The 17,182-nt window shown below is 49.7% G+C and overlaps 1 protein-coding gene across 1 annotated transcript; it reads left to right on the top strand.

Moving 5' to 3' along the window:
- Window positions 1-11,284: 11,284 nt before the first annotated feature.
- On the top strand, window positions 11,285-14,048 carry EIF1 (eukaryotic translation initiation factor 1). The gene is made up of 4 exons (XM_042916428.1): window positions 11,285-11,474; window positions 12,182-12,345; window positions 12,491-12,592; window positions 13,176-14,048. The coding sequence occupies exons 1-4, from the start codon at window positions 11,444-11,446 to the stop codon at window positions 13,218-13,220; spliced, it is 342 nt and encodes a 113-aa protein (XP_042772362.1). The 5' UTR covers window positions 11,285-11,443; the 3' UTR covers window positions 13,221-14,048.
- Window positions 14,049-17,182: the final 3,134 nt, after the last annotated feature.

The raw sequence follows: 17,182 nt of genomic DNA on the forward strand, positions 1-17,182 counted from the left end.
CACACGCTCTTCTGACTGAGCCAGCCAGGCGCCTTGATAATTTCCTTTTATTTCCCAGTTTTCAAAGTAATGAGATGAGTCCACCGCATCCTCCAAATTGACTAAATAAGAATTTTCTTTCACTGTTATAAGCTTGTGCATTCAAATATATTTGAAATAAGCATATTTGATATGTTTTGATCTACTGCACTTGCTATCCATAATTATATAAAATATCTTCATGGTTCCAAAATCAAATTTCCAAAATAGTGTAAAGTCAAGGAAATCCGCCTTCTATCCCCGTCCCCTCCACCCTCCACCCCTCCTTCTCACAGGTAACCTTTTTTGGTAGGGGGGATCAAAAAACAACAACACACACATATTTCCCTTTTCTTTTTTTTTATTTATTTATTTTTGAGAGAGAGAGAGAGAGAGAGAGAGAGAGGGAGAGAGAGACCCAAGCAGGCTCCAAGCTGCCACTGCAGAACCTGACGAGGGGCTAGAATGATGAACCGTAAGATCATGGCCTGAGCTGGAATCAAGAGTCAGACGCTCAACCGACTGAGCCACCCAGGCACCCCCATATTTCCTTTTTCTTATGTAAATAGTAACATACCTCATTATCTGTAACATTATGAAAAGCAAGTCACAAGACAGCTTGTAGCGTTGGATCCCAACTAAAAATGCATTCTGCTTAAATGTATCATAATGGCAACAACATTTTGATGTCTCTGCGTCTGTGCTCTAGGGGGTCTACAAGCCAGCACACCCTTTGTTTGGCCAAGTGGAGGCCAATCTGAGCAGCACACATTTGCTGGCCGGGATGGGGCAGAACTGAATTGCAAAACCGAGGTGGGAAGAGGTTAAGATCTGGAGCTGGGACAGAATCAAAGGAGGAGATAAAGAGCTAGCAGAGACAGATCCTGGAGAGGGAGAGAAAGGGACACCATTAGAATGATCAGGAAGGGTCCCCGCAAGCTAAGACTTTGGAGCCATATGGGGGGGGGGGTGTGAATGCCTTCCCCCCTCCACCCAGAAGTCACTGAGTAAAGCTTAAATGTAAGCTTAAATGTTCACTAGCATTTTAATTTTTTTTTAATGTTTATTTTTGAGAGAGAGACAGAGAGAGAGAGTGCAAGCAGGGGAGGGGCAGAGAGAGAGAGAGAGAGAGGGAGACACAGAATCCGAAGCAGGCTCCAGGCTCCAAACTGTCAACACAGAGCCTGACTTGGGACTCGAACCAATGGACCACGAGATCACAACCTGAGCCAAAGTCAGACACTTAACCCACTGAGCCACCCAGGCGCCCCTGTTCACTAGTGTTTTAAATGAGAATGGATTCTTTGAGGGAGAATTTGAAGAGGTGTCAAGGGTGCTGAGGGCTAACATGGCACAAAGCAGGGGGACACTCAGAGCAGTTGACAGCTTTATAAATATCCACATAAAAAGAGATGGTAACATGCCAAGATGGACCTTGGTCTTTCCGAGGTGATAACTGATTTAACGGCTGATTTTTTTTTTTTGCCACTTTTCTACTTTAAAATTTGTTATGCAATAAGAATATATATTTTTAAATAATATATAAAACAATAACATATGATGCATTATAAAATATATAATATATAATATATGAAATAATAATATATAATAATATTTTTAAAAATAATATATTTTTATTGCATAAAAAATTTAAAAAGTGGGGCACCTGGGTGGCTCAGTCGGTTAAGTGTCTGACTTCGGCTCATGTCATGATCTCACAGTTCGTGAGTTCGAGCCCCACATTGGACTCTGTGCTGACAGCTTAGAGCCTGGAGCCTGCTTCGGATTCTGTGTCTCCCTCTCTCCCTGCTCCTCCCCCGCTCATGCTCTGTTTCTTTCTCCTTCAAAAATAAATTTTTAAAAAACTTTAAAAAAAATTTTTTTTTAATTGTTTAAGTGGGGCGCCTGGGTGGCTCAGTCGGTTAAGCGGCCGACTTCGGCTCAGGTCATGATCTCGCGGTCCGTGAGTTCGAGCCCTGCGTCGGGCTCTGTGCTGACAGCTCAGAGCCTGGAGCCTGCTTCGGATTCTGTGTCTCCCTCTCTCTCTGACCCTCCCCCGTTCATGCTCTGTCTCTCTCTGTCTCAAAAATAAATAAACGTTAAAAAAATTTTTTTTAATTAAAAGAATTTAAAAAAATTGTTTAAGTAGAAACCAAACACAAAAGTATACAATATTTTATAATAAGAAAAATATGATCATTATTTTTAAACAAAATAAAACACGGAGATACGGAAAGAACTGAAGGAAGCGAGTTCACGCGAGGGCCATGCCAGGCCACCCTGCCCTGGGCAGGGTCTCAGTGCCTGGTCCCAGCTCTAGCAGGGGAAGCCAGCAGTGGGCGAAGGGCCAGCTCTCCAGGACAGGGACACCTTCTCAGTCAAGGTCACAGGCTCCGGGCCTGAAGCCAGCCCTGCAACTGGCTAGCTGTGATCTTGCAAAAACAATTTCACCATTCTAAACTTCAAAAGGAACAGCTCCTCTGGCTTGCTGGGGTGTCCAGCGGATTCGACGGGACAGTAAATATAAAGTGCGTAATGCCAGGCACTTGGAAGCAGGTAATAAAACAGTAGCTCTACAGTGAGCCATGGACTCCCTATTACCTAACCGAGGTGTCACGAGTTTCCCCCACCCACAGCCCAGGCCTGTGTTGAGGCAGAACCTGAAACCTCACTCTGTCCCCAAGAGAACATCCTCTCTGCAAAAGAACCAGTGAGCCGTGGGGGTTACTAAAGATTCTGGAGGGACAGTGTGGATGCACCAGGTAGAACACTGGGCACCAGGCTTCCCCCCTCGAGGCCCCCCAAAAGCTGTCATCTCTCCCAGCCCCTCCCCCTCCACCTGCCGCGCCACCCACGGTTCACTTCACTGACCCCAGCTTCCCTGCCTGCACCGCCTCATCCCCTCAGGTCTCCCCCGGGGTGTCCATCCTCCACCCAGCATCTTAGCTACATCCAGCCTCCTCCATCTGACAAGGAAGACCCCCAGGGCACCTGGAGCTGATCTCCTTAGAAACGTAGCCAGGGGTACAGTTAATAAATCCAGTGCGATTTTTTCCCCTGATACATACAGGAAAAGACACAGGCTCAGAGTGGTTATGCGAGTCGCCTGAGGACACAGAGCAGACAAATAACAGGACAACATCTTTCAAATAGTCCCTTGACTCAAAACCCCAGTCATGCCAGCAAGACCCCCTTATAAGGACTGGCATCCCTCCCCTCGACCTGGCTGTCCCCAGGAAGCTCTCAGATCCTCCTGAGCATCCGGGAAGGAAGAAAGGACCACACGCGCCTATACATGCTCCCGCTGGCTCAGACGCACAAACATGCGCGCGTGGGCGCTCATACACATGCAGTGTGCACGCCGCACTCACCCACCTATAGGCACACCACCCACACCTCCGCACACTCACACACACGTGCCTCTGTTCCCACAACGCCCACCAGTCTCTGAACAACAACTGAACTCTGTCATCTCCCTGACTCCTCCCGGGGCAGGCATGCGCCCATCTCAGTGTCGATCGGAGTGGGAGCTTCAGTCGTTGTTGAAAGAACAACATTAAGTATCCATTTTTTAAAACTCCTGGTCTGTGTGCTGCAATGGCTGCCCGTCCACAGCATCACCGGTCACCCAGACTCACTTTTCAAATGTGTGCTCACATCCCGCAGCTCTGGCAGAGAATTGGGGTGCACTCCCAAGTGCTGGCCCCGTGAAGGGCACGGCCAATGCGCTTACAAGGTCAGAAGCAACCCAGAGGTTCCTCCTGGGAACCCAGCCCCTCCGAGTGACCATGCAGCCCAGTGGGAAGGCCACTGCCACCCCAGCCTGTGTCCTTGTCCAAGCCCAGACACCTTACCTGCAGGAGGGCACTGACATCTGCTTTGTTAGGATTCCATGGGACGTGAGTGAGAGACACTCAGCACAGCACCCAGAATGTAGTGGGTACTTGACTTTAAAAAAATTTTTTAGGGGCACCTGGGTGGCTCAGTCGGTTAAGTGTCTGACTTCAGCTCAAGTCATGATCTCGCAGTTTGTGGGTTGAGCCCCGCGTCGGGCTCTGTGCTGACAGCTCGGAGCCTGGAGCCTGCTTCGGATTCTGTGTCTCCCTCTCTCGCGCTCTGCCCCTCCCCCCACTCGCGCTCTCTCAAAAATAAATAAACATTGAAAAAAATTTACTAGTAGCCACATGTTTAAAAAAGTAAAAAGAAACAAGTGTAATTAATTTTTGATATATTTTATTTAATCCGATATATCCAGAATATTATTATTTCAATAAGGAACGGGGATGAGAATTCCTGAGATATTTTACAATTGTTTTTTCACGCTAAGCCTTCCAAACGTCGCGTGCGTTTTACACTTATAGTACACCTGCATTCAGACTAGCCTTATTTCCAGGGCTTGTGAATCACATGAGGCCCATGGCTGCTGTGGCCCTTTGGGAGCTGGATTTCACCTTCAGGGAGGGTGGGTGGGTATAGGTGCGAGCAGAGGCCACCCAGAGAGGGCCAGGCACCTCAAGGTGACATGCTGAGAAGAGCTGGAAGCTGGGGACAGGGCGCAGAGGTGGCTGAAAGGGGCCAAGTGACCGGGAGGGGTGGGAACACCTTACTGTGGTTTGTCTTCCCTGTGCTTCCTCCTCGGATCCTCAGTACAAACCGCCCTGCTCTCCCCCAGCTGATAAGAGAGTTCTCCAAGCCCATTGACTTAAGGAGCCTTGCTGCTAGGTGAACACAGAGATCTTTCTGGAGATGATCCTTATGTGAGTTACATTAACTTTAAAAATAACAAAAATAGGGGCACCTGGTGGCTCAGTCGGTTGAACGTCTGACTTTAGCTCAGGTCATGATCTCACAGTCTGTGAGTTCAAGCCCCGCGTCGGGCTCTGTCTGACAGCTCAGAGCCAAGAGACTGCTTCGGATTCTGTGCCTCCCTCTCTCTCTGCCCCTCCCCTGCTCACACTCTGTCTCTCTCTCAAAAATAAATAAACATTAAAAAATTTTTTTTAATAATTATAATAATAAAAATAGAAGAGGTGCCTGGGTGGCTCAGTCAGTTGAGGGTCTGACTCTTGATTTCCCTTCAGGTCATGATCCCAGGGTCCTGAGATCGAACCCCACATCAGGCTCCATGCTGAGCCTGGAGCCTGCTTGAGATTCTCTCTCTCTCTCTCTCTCTCTCTCTCTCTCTCTCGCTAAAATTAACAGAAAGAAGTCACAGGAGCTAAGGTCTCAGGGGAAGCCAGGCGTGTGCTGATTTCCATTCCAACACGTCTAACACTCTTCACTTGATCTGGATCATCCACCCTGCTGCACCTCCCACCCCGCCTAGGGGACTCCTACTCCAGTGCCCCGTCAGAATGCAGGGTCTGTGCACCTGTGCCTGGCACTTCCAGCATCCAAAGCCTGGGCTGTCAGCTCCTTGAGGGCAGGTGCCAGGTGTGGCCCTTCACTTCCTCCACGAGCCCAGGCTCACTTTATCCTCCCCACCAGAGGCAACTGAGTCTACAGTTTGGCCACCCAGGTGGCCCTGACCAGAGGAGGGGAACCAGGGGCTCTGGCCTGTACCCCCCCTGCCAAAGCAAGGCCACCTCTCCCTCATCCCATCTACAGGGGACTCCCCAGGGGAGGGGGAGGAGGAGGAGGAGGAGGAGGAGGAGGAGGAAGAGGAGGAGGAGGAGGGGAAGGAGCAGAAGGCGGGGTAGAGAGGGCAAATGCTTTGAGCGAAGAGGCAAACAGGAACTGAGCAGGGTTCCCACCTTGGGTTGGCAGCAATGAGTCCCTGGCAAGGGGAGGAAACACCAGAGCAAGAAAGCTAGGCTGGGGGGGGGGGGGGGGGCGCGGGGGCGGGCAGGCAGGGAGTTGGAGGAGAGTAAAGAAGGCCCGTCATATATACGAAAGCACCTTTGCTCTAAGGGTCCAGCTCGATGAGTTTTTGCCACCTGAATCAAGATGGAGGTCATTGCCAGCACCCCATAAGGTTCCCTCGTGTCTCTTCCCAGTTATCACCCTAGGGGCCAGGGAGAGAGGGGAGAGGAGGGAGAGGAGATACATTGTCAGCAGAACCCCAGCTTACTCCTAGCACACACATCTTAACAATAATCACATGCGATACAGGTCTGAGCCACAGCAAGCCCAACTCTGCCTCCTTTCCCAAGTGGTAACAATAGCAGATTCATTCGCTTGGAGGGGGAGGGAGGGGGGTGGGGACACCATTCCAGCCATCTATGTGTGTGGGCAGTGGCTCCCAAACAAGGAATGCAAGAAATATCACATGTATTTGACCTGCTTTAAATCAAGTTAAATCCCATGCCAGTTACTGTCCCACCAGCTGCCCAGAAAACCGATCTTGGATGTGACAAGGGCTTCAGCATTTCGCAAGATTCTCTCTAGGTCACAGGGTTTCCTGTAGCATCAGAGCTACAGGAAGTACCCTTGGACCAGATCATCCATCTGCACTGGTTATCAAGAAGACACCTGTTTCCCCAGAGGATGCCACCCATTCCTGATGGGAGATTCTGCCGCTTCCATGCCAAGTTTGGGGCCCCGGGGAATTCGTATTGAGGCTGAGGGTCCCCAGGTGTCCCACACAGCCATGCCCTTGTCACACAGCCTAAGGAGATCACCGCGAAGAGGCACCCATCTCTGTCCTGTCCCCATTCTGAGGGACTAACACCTGTCCCGTACTGCTCTCAGGGCTTCTCTCTCCCCTTTCACCTCTGGGAATCTGGCATAAACTGCTCAGTGACTTCTAATAAACGCTACATTTTTATCCCATCACACATGAGATATCCTCTTGAAATCCCCTTGAAATCCTCTCAAACGCCTAAGAGAAAGGCATCATTATCCCTTTGTACAGATAAGAAAATGGAGGCCAGGAGAGAGTGAGTTACCCTGGCAGGAAGAGGTGGAGGTGATACTCAGGTTCAGATACTCCAGAGCCTATTTGCTGTAGTGCCCCCAGATGCCGGGCCAGGACCTCAGAAGTAGGAGCACAGTAATGAATAGGCCAGCACTAACAGCAGGCACGGACGTCACTTCCTGATGAGTTTGTCCTGGCCCCATCATTACTCCCAAAGCTCCCAGAGCTGGGGCCACCTCCACACTGGACTGTGGACTCTTACAGGCCCTCCTTGGAAATGCTCCCAACCTGGAAACACAGAGCTTCAGACTTCAGTCCTGGCAAAAGTCCTGGCAAAAATCACCCGCTCCTCTTAGGGGGATAAAATCGAAACCCTGAGAGGGGAGCAGGACCACCCAGGAAACGGGTCCTAATCAAGAACCGGGTCACCTGCTTTCCTGACCACCTGCCCCAGGCCTGATCCCTGAACTGCATCCTGTCCAGGGCAAAGCAGTGTGTGTTTGTGGTGACAACTGTCTACGGTGCACTGAGGTCAGGCCTGCCACGGGGCACCAGGTCCCTGCACGAGAAGCTGGGGGATGTGGCTCGTGTAGGGCTACCCTCCCTGCCCTGAGCCAGGAGGCCAGACCTAGAAGCTTTCTTGGGAGCCCAGAGTCAGACCTCTCAAAAGGATTTTTTCTCGAGGCGCCTGGGTGGCTCAGTTTGTGTTAAACATTCTACTCTTGATTTCAGCTCAGGCCATGATCTCACGGGTTTGTGAGATTGAGCTCTGCGCTAACAGCATGGAGCCTGCTTGGGATTCTCCCTCTGCCCCTCCCTCCCTCTCTCTCTCTCTCTCTCTCTCAAAATAAATAAATAAACCTAAAAAAAAAAAGAAAGAAAGAAAAAAAGATTTTTTTCTCAATCCTCCACCCCAGAACTAGTAGAGTAACAGAGGTTACAGCCCGGAGCTAGGGAGCAGCCATTCCAAATAACTGAGCACCTACAATGTATGTCCACGTGTTCATCTGACCAGCGTCGGGCTCCCACTGCATGCCAGGACTACACTGTAGAGGAGATCAGCATGCACCCTGCTCTTTGAGCTCACAGCCTGGCGGGGAGACAAAAAAAGGAAGGGGCAGAGCCAGGTTCATGGGCACGTAGCCTGCACAGTCACACGGGGCCCCAAGCTTGGAAGCGCTGTGTGTTTGGTTTTGCTGTCACCGTCTTGACATTCTTAACCATTTTTGAGCAAAGGGCCTCACATTTTTGATTTTGTACTGGGCCCAGAAAATCATGTAGCCAGTCCAAGGAACAGGCAAGCCAAGATGCCATGATACATGACCAAATAGAGGAAGTGGGGGCACAAAAAGGGCTCCAAATAGTCTTCTCAAAAGAACGGATAAGATAACCCCAGCTGAATCCGGACGGATGAGCGGGACACATCACACAAAGAAGGGGGAAGAATGTACCTAGCAAAGGGAGAGCCTTTAGGGGCACCTGGCTGGCTCAGTCAAAGCATAGGACTCTTGGTTTTGGCTCAGGTCACGATCTCGCTGTTCGTGAGATTGAGCCCTGCATCAGGCTCTGTGCTGACAGTGCAGAGCCTGCTTGGGATATTCTCTCTCTCCCTCTCTCTCTCTCTCTCTCTCTCCCCCTCTCTCCCCCTTTCTGCCCCTGCCCCTCTCAAAAATAAACATTTTTTTTCAAGGGAGAGCCATTGTACAAACACCCTGAGATGAGAAAGTTCAGGGTGCTTCATAGAAGTGGTGAATGCAGGGGAGCAGAAGGGCCAGAGCATTCTGAAGAACAACAAAATGGAGGGGTGCCTCCTACTGGACATCAAGACTTTTGGTAAAGCTCCTCTAATTAAGGGAGCATAGCTTTGGGAAAAACAGACCAGTGCAACAGAACAGAGACCCCCAAAACGAACCCACACACAAATGGAAACATGGTTATGACTGAGAAGGCATGAATCAGTGGGGAAATGATACATTATTCAATAAATGTTGCAAGAACGATCAGCTATCCATATAGGTAAAAAAAAAAAAAAAAATTAGACCTCTGTTTTGCACCACACAGAGAAATAAATTCCAGGTGGCTTAAAGACCTAAGTGTTAAAAGTAAAAAAAAAAAAAAAAAAAAAAAAAAAAAATTAATATTTATTTTTGAGAGAGAGACAGAGTGTGAATGGGGAAGGGGCAAAGAGAGAGGAGGACAGAGGATCTGAAGCAGGTCTGAGCTGACAGCAAGAGTCTGGAGCTGGAGTCGAAACCACAAACTGTGAGGTCATGACCTGAAGTCAGACCCTCAACCAACGGAGCCACCCAGGCGCTCCAAAAAGTAAAGCTTCAAAACTTTCAAAACAAACAATCAACACAACCAAAAAAAGAGTATCTTTATAAACTGCAAAGCAGAGAAAGGATTTCTTTAAAATAGCGCAGAAAGGGTCTTTTCCTAAAAGGAAAGATAAGCTGGACCACACTGCTAATTTAAAAAATTTTAGAGACTCTTAAAAACTGAGAACTGAGGGTTGATGGGGGTGGGAGGGAGGGGAGGGTGGGTGATGGGCACTGAGGAGGGCACCTGTTGGGATGAGCACTGGGTGTTGTATGGAAACCAATTTGACAGTAAATTTCATATTAAAAAAAATAAAAATTTTGTATAACAAAATGTGTGCATACTCGGATTTATTCACTCTCTCCTCAAACCCCCTGTCAAGCACAGCCTGGTCTAGAAGGGTAGAGCTTCCCAGGTGGAGGACAGGAAGGGATGGACAGGAGACTGAGACTGAGACGTCTAGCCATGCGTCTAGCCATGGTTCCCAACTTCCTGTATCAAGGAAGTCAAATTATTAACCAAAATTTTACTTAGTAAAGACGCCATCAAAACAAACTATCAAATACACCTAGCTTTTCCTTCCTCGGGGTTTCCCATCTGGCAGGCTCTCACCTTGCCCCACAATGGGCTCTTTCCCACCCCTAAGTATCAGCTGGGTCTCACATTGCCCTGCTTGTTCTTGGCATCTATCACAATGCGTCAGGTTTGTCTATGATCTCTCTCCCACTAGATTCCACGTGGCCAGTGACCCTGACTGTCAAGGGGTCTAAACAGGCAGCCCATGGGGCCAAGACACACTTTTTTTGTTTGACTTGTCTACTGTTTTCCCAAACTTCAACTTATTGGCAATATTTAAAAATCAAGAGCTTTTAGGGGCGCCTCAGTGGCTCAGTCAGTTGAGCATCCCACCCTTGACTTCAGCCCAGGTCATGATCTCATGGGTTTGTGAGTTCTGAGCCCTGCATCAGGCTTTGCGCTGACAGCACGGAGCCTCCTTGGGATTCTCTGTCTCTCCCTCTCTGCCCCTCCCCCACTCAAGTTTTTTCTCTCTCTCACCCAAAAATAAATAAACATTTTTTTAAAAATGAAGAGATTTTCTAAAAATATCAGAGGGTCCAAGTTGTCTTGAAAAAGATCCAGCACAATGGGCTGGAGGTGAGTAGCTGTTACAGCCTCTAGTTCTCACCCAGGCCCCCTCCACACCCCATTACATCACACTTGGCTGTCTGCACTCCTTTATCTTACCTGAATGGCCCCTGGAGGTCTTTGGAATCTAAATCCACTCTATTCTCCCTTGCAACAGAGCATTTCAATTTATATACTGAAAAAGCAAGAACGGTTGACTGTTTTGAAGAAAATATTTTGACTAGTCTCGGGGAAGGCTCTCCCCCACACAATTTGGAGGGCACACAGAACCCCTTAAGGTGCCTGAATTCTTCTTTGCCCCCAGAACCAGAGTTACTCTCCTTGAATCCACGCTAATGAGGTGGGCATTCTTTCCGTAGATTATATAAATGACATACTCAAAGCAGATTAATCCAGTTTTAGATTAGATTCATCTAAACAATACGTGATTTAGTTAAGGTTTGGATTATATTATTTGTTGATTAAATACAAGTGCTGCCCTAAAGAAAGAGTTCGTGGGTAACTGGGTGTGCATGATAGTGGGAATGTGTCGCGTTTGGGAGGTTCAGCATCTAAATCCCATTTAAAGGGTGCCAATCTACCGCACGAAAAATCTTCTCCAAGCAGGCAGGGCTGCAACAGGGTCAAGAAGGTGGAACGTGCCAGAGAACAGAGGACTCAGGCTCTCCCGAAACCTCCGCCACTTTTCTGCGCAGCCCTGACACCTTCCTCCCGCACTGCGCAGGCGCCTAGACGGACCAACCTTTCCCTTCCCCTTCTACCACTCCCGGAATCGAGAGGACGCCCTCCCGCAGCAGAGCTCCTGCGCAAGCGCCGTCTCGCGTCCCCGCTCCCGGACCAATCGGAAACGACGGCGCCAGGGGGCTGGGGCCACGACGTCGTGGGTGGGGCCAGGACGTGAGGGCAGCGCGCTGGCGTCACAGGGGCGGCTATATAAGTGAATACAGGCGCCGCCCCTCCGCCCCAGTCACTGAGCCGCCGCCGAGGACTCAGCAGCCTCCCCCTTGAGCCCCCTCGCTTCCCGACGCTCCGTCCCCCCTGCCCGCCTTCTCCCGCCGCCGCCTTCCGCAGGCCGTTTCCACCGAGGAAAAGGAATCGTATCGTATGTCCGCTATCCAGAACCTCCACTCTTTCGGTAAGCCGCGGAAAAGTCCCGTGGGGAGAAAGGCCTGGGTGGGGTGGCGAAGTGCTCCGGGCCCGGAAACCTGCCAGCGCTCCGGGCTTTCGTAAACTTGAGAGGAGGGAAGATATTCGCGCTCGCAGGAAGCGGGGCCCGGCCGGGGCCCTGGGGTCGGTCCTTAAGTGCGACCGGAAGGAGTGGGCAGGGAGGCAACCCTTGGGCAGTCCCAGTGTCTATCGGGTGGCGCATTTACTAATGGCTCCCGGGCCGCCTTGGACCCCACCCGCCCCCTCCCGCCACCCCTGCGTCACGTCCGTTACGTCACCGCCGTTGTCACGGACCCGGGAGTGAGAGGCGGTGCCAGGCCTAAGTGACAAACGCTCCCGCCAATGGGGCGGGAAGTTTGGCCCCGCCTTGGAGCTTTGGTTCCGGCCGGTTGCATCAGCCGGGTGGGGCACTGCCTGCAGTCCAGGCTCCCCCGGCACGTGATCGGCTTCCGAGGGCGGGCCTGGGGCAAGAGGCCCAGGCTTTCCCCCGGCGCTGGGGAAGCCAGCCGTCCCGGACTGACCCGTTCCGGGGACGGCCAACAAGGACTTGTCTGACTTGATCTCAGCCCTGGCGATATCAGTAGTTGTTTTCTGGGCGCGCAAAAGATCCATTGGGAGGGTGACAATGGCACCTGAGCCCCAACAGCTCTAACCGAGTTTGCTCTTTCTTCCCAGACCCCTTTGCTGATGCAAGTAAGGGTGATGATCTGCTTCCTGCTGGCACTGAGGATTATATCCATATAAGAATTCAACAGAGAAACGGCAGGAAGACCCTTACTACTGTCCAAGGGATCGCTGATGATTACGATAAAAAGAAACTAGTGAAGGCGTTCAAGAAGGTAGGTATTCGGTGAGATCGTAAGAATATCACATTTAACTTGCTCGGGGGGGGGGGGGGGGTGCTCACTTGTATTCTCAGGAGGAGTTGTTGGTGCACTTGGGCTGCACTTCGTCTAATTTGTTTTGCTTCATTCATGTTTGCAGAAATTTGCCTGCAATGGTACTGTAATTGAGCATCCAGAATATGGAGAAGTAATTCAGCTACAGGGTGACCAGCGCAAGAACATATGCCAGTTCCTTGTAGAGGTGAGTTCCATCACTTGGTGACGATCCATTTGTGCCTCTACCCTGTCTACATGTCCGATCCTTCCTACTCTATACTCAGTCTCCTGAGGACATAGAAGTTGGTATTGTAAGACTAAGCAAAACAATTGAGTTTTGAAGTAGATAAGTATTCCCAAAAACAGAAGGGACTTGTCTGCCTTATTTAATTCGTATATGGATGTACTTTTTTTGTTTGTTAAGTAATCTCTACACCTAGTGTGTGGGCTAGAACTTAAAACCCCCAGATCAAGAGTCACATGCTCTACTTGACTGAGTCAGCCTGGTGACCACTTTAAAGATGCACATTTAAATGGCACACAGATACTAGAATACACACGATGTCTGGTTGGCAGTTCCTAAGCGCTAAAACCCTCTTATATCATTCGTTCTTTACTGAGTACCCTGAGTTAAGAACCATTGTGCTCCTAGTGGTTGAGGTGTGTGCCTTGGCTCTTGGACTTCTTTTGCCCAGTGTAGGAGCAAGAAGACAGAGTTGTTGGCATCAGAAATCGGGGGGGGGGGGGGGTTGATCCCCTACTATAATTTTGTCTTTTTTTCTTTGCAGATTGGACTGGCTAAGGACGACCAGCTGAAGGTTCATGGGTTTTAAGTGCTTTTGGCTCACTGAAGCTTAAGTGAGGATTTCTTTGCAATGAGTAGAATTTCCCTTCTGTCCCTTGTCACAAGTTTAAAAACCTCACAGCTTGTATAATGTAACCATTTGGGGTCTGCTTTTAACTTGGACTAGTGTAACTCCTTCATGCAATAAACTGAAAAGAGCCATGCTGTCTAGTCTTGAAGTCCCTCATTTAAACAGAGGTCAAGCAGTAGGCGCCTGGCAGTGTCCGGCCTGAAACCAAGCAGTAACGTCATGTTTCGGTCAAGCCCAGAGCCCCAAGATCACAGCCGGCTATGTCTGGCCAGAAGCTCCTCGGCTCTCCCTCTTCAGAGTTCCCTGCCCTAAGAGAATGTCACCACCTGAGCAGCCCGCGGTGGAGCTGAGAGGACAGGATGGGGTAAGCCGGCCACAGCAGCGGTGCTGCCACAGGGAGTCTTGGTAGTCAAAGAAAGATCCCTGGTGTCTCCAACCTGACCGGGCGGGCGGAGCTTAGAGCGGCCACCTTCCCTCTAGCAAGGTGTGATAGGACGTCTGACTTGCCACCAAAGTCTTTTTGACCAGACATATCCTAGCTAATTGATGTCCGAACACCAGAATGTGAGGCCAACCTTCTATCCGAGTTAAACTTCTGACAAGGGAACAAACTTCAAACCGATGTATGAGTCCTGTAGCTGGCTGTAGAGCTTGCACCTTACTAGCAGCAGCTGCCCAATGCCATGTGAAGTAACAGACTGGTTTTTTGGTTTATTTTTTCCTTCAGTTTTAATGTTATGTAATGTATTTAAGCCCTTATTTAAATAAAACTTGTTTTCAGAAACACCTGATTTGCAGATTGTATTTTATGTGTAGTCAGTCTTGTACGTGGGAAGGAACCACAGAAAGGGGCAGTGGAGGGTAGTCTACGCCTGCAGGCCAACGGGGACCTCAACCTCTTGGCCAAGAAAACCTTCAGTGAGCTTGTCCCTTGCATGTCGCCAGAGCTGCAGTGTCCTTAGAGTCCTGAAAGGAGGGACTGCGGGGTGGACGGATTCACTGGTGGTCGTTGGGCCATCCCGGTTCAATGGCCATGGAGGAACTCACCTTGTGAACTGATAGAGCAGTTTGGTTGGAAACCCTTGAGCCCCCTCAGTGACAGGATCTTGCCTTTCTAAAGGTTGTAACAAGGGAGAAACATGGTGTGGGATTTAATCTGATCCTCAGACCCCTGGGAGGGACACAGAAGTGCTTTTTCCAGGGGATACATTTATAGGGTTAACAGTTAAGGGACTATAAAGCAGTTTTAAGAAAAAGGTCAGGCCATCCCTTATAGAAGAACAATGAATGTGATTCATTCTATTAAAATTCTGTCAGTATGTGGATCATGAACTGTTACCAATTGCAGATTGTAAAATACAGGCTTCAAACTACTGAGTAGTCATGAATCCACTTTTCCTATTGCTAGCCTCTTGTAAATACTGGTCGGCCTTGCGAATAAGTCTGTACAGAGGCCAGCCTAGAACAAGGTGAAGTGCGGGGGAAGGCTGGTGAAAGGCTGAGCCAGTGGCAGCTGCCCTGAAAATAGGATTTTAATCTGGGAGGTAGAGGGTTACAACAAGGTCTTACAAAACTCATGTGTTCAGCAAACAAGATTTGAGTGATACTTTTGCTTTTTAAGGTTTATTTTTGACAGAGAAACCGACTGCCAGCAGGGGAGGGGCAGAGAGGGGGAGACAATCCAAAATAGATTCCAGGCTCTGAGCTGTCAGTGCAGACGTGGGGGGGTGTCAAACTCACCAAGGGGTAGATCACGATCTGAGCCGAAGTCGGACCCTACCGACTGAGCCACCCAGACACCCCTTGAATGATAGTTTTAAGTAAGATTTCATTACAAAGCAAAGGGCTATTCAGAAGCTTCTAGCAGCAACCAACCCAGGAGGCCAACCCACAGAAGACCACAGTCAGGAAATAAGATAAAACAGTAAGAGAATCCTGCTATAGGTTGATATGCAGGTCCTGTGCTAGGCTGTTGAGATATCTTGCCTTTTAAGGACTTCCAGCATTCTAGAATGAGATTATTGAGAGTTAAGCCAGCAACGTCAGTAATCCACCATCTGTAATCAAAATGGTTATCCGTGAACATGACCGGAGAGAACACTCTTAATTCAGTATCTCAGGCCGGAGATAAAAGTATAGTCGTGTCCGTTGGATGGTTGGGGGAAATTTGCAAGGCTAAAAAGTGGTAGGGTTTCCTCCAGAACCCAAGCTCTCCGTCCTTGCCTTCCCACCAGGTGACCTGTACATTTCCAATTTAAAGAGTTCGTTTTACCAAGATCCGTGTATGCAGTGTCGAGTGTGGGGATCGCGGGGCACACAACAGTAATCGGGAAGACACCCTGTGCTCTGGAAGCCGGTGGCCTGACAGGAGTGGAAAACCAGCACACGGCCTTGACACGAGGCAGAAAGGAGCCAATGCCGCCCCTGGCTTGGCCAAAGAGTCACAGGTTTGGGGGACTGGCCAATCTTCCCCACCCCGTCCACACCCACGGGGGCCAGGGAAGGCTTCATAAAGGAGGTGCCATCTGAAGCAGCGTGTTAACAGAGGAGTCAGGATCCAGAGGTGGGAGCACCCAGAGTATATGAGGGCCCTAAGGTAGGAGCGCTTGGCTGGAACAAAGGCCTTGTATAGAGCAGGAATAACAGTACTGTCTCTATGCCAGGCCTGTGCTGAGAGCTGGTACACCCTGACCTGTTCGCTTAACAGGAGGGACTCGGCCCTATGGTAGAACGTTCTGAGAAGTGGGACGGCTGAGCCAGCAAGCAGGTGATGAGATGGAGCAGAGGGGAGGGAGGGCTGGAAGGCTGGTGTGAGGTCAGAGTGGGCTGAGCCACAAGCTAAAACATTCAGATGTCAGCCTGCAAGAAGTCACGGTGAAGAGCAGATCTCGATGAGAAGTGTCTCCCGGCTCTGTGCTCTCAGTTCCTCTCCCCCCACCGCGCCCCCACCCCCAGTCTCCCCTCTGCCTCCTCACTCTGTCTGTCCTCCCCTTCCCTCTCCTGTTTCCTCCCTTCTCACCTCACTCTCCTGGCCCCAACCAAGGCCCACCCTCTGCCACAGGGACAAGCCGACACAAACCCAATGTTCCTTAAAATTGTGTTAGCAAGACGAAATGAATACTGGTCAGCTAAAGTTGCACAGGAATCCACAAAAACTACTTTAAAGCCTATTCAAAGCTCACCCATAAATAGGACAAAGAAACATGGTCTATTTGGGAACTGAACATGCTACCAACTAGCTCTGCAATTGACCTGCTTCCTTATTTACCAGCCTGGGTGCTGCCCCCTTGTGGCATGAGTGTCAAAACACAGTTTACTGTTCACCTGGCTTGGAAACGAAGCGCGAGCTCCCTAACTTTTCAGGAGATACACACTGTTTCAGAATTAGCAAATCGTGTGAGGCTCTGGCCATTTCTTCTCTTGGACTCCCTTAAATCCTCCTAGTTTAAATATTCATAAAACGTACTGTTCTTGGGAAGCTTGTTAAAAATTCAGATTCTAGGGGCGCCTGGGTGGCTCAGTGGGTTAAGCGTCTGACTTCAGCCCAGATCATGATCTCAAGGCGCATGGATTCAAGCTTTGCATCTGGCTCTGTGCTGACAGCTCAGAGCCTGGAGCCTGCTTCAGCTTCTGTGTCACCTTCTCTCTCTGCCCCCTCCCCCAATTGTATTCTCTTTCTCTTTCTCTCTCTCTTAAATAAATAAACTTAAAAAAAAATTCTAGGGGCGTCTGAGTGGCTCAGTTGGTTAAGTTTCTGACTCTTGATCTCAGCTCGGGTCTTGATCTGAGGGTCGTGAGTTAAAAAAAAAAAAATCAGATTAGAGGCCCCACCCAGGATAGCTAAGCTTTGCTGGGTGTCAGCTGAACAATCCACCTGCTTCTCAAGGGCCTACAAAAATGTCTGGGAACTGAAAGAAAGT

The sequence above is a fragment of the Panthera leo genome, chromosome E1, assembly GCF_018350215.1.
Source record: "Panthera leo isolate Ple1 chromosome E1, P.leo_Ple1_pat1.1, whole genome shotgun sequence".
Lineage (NCBI taxonomy): Eukaryota > Metazoa > Chordata > Mammalia > Carnivora > Felidae > Panthera > Panthera leo.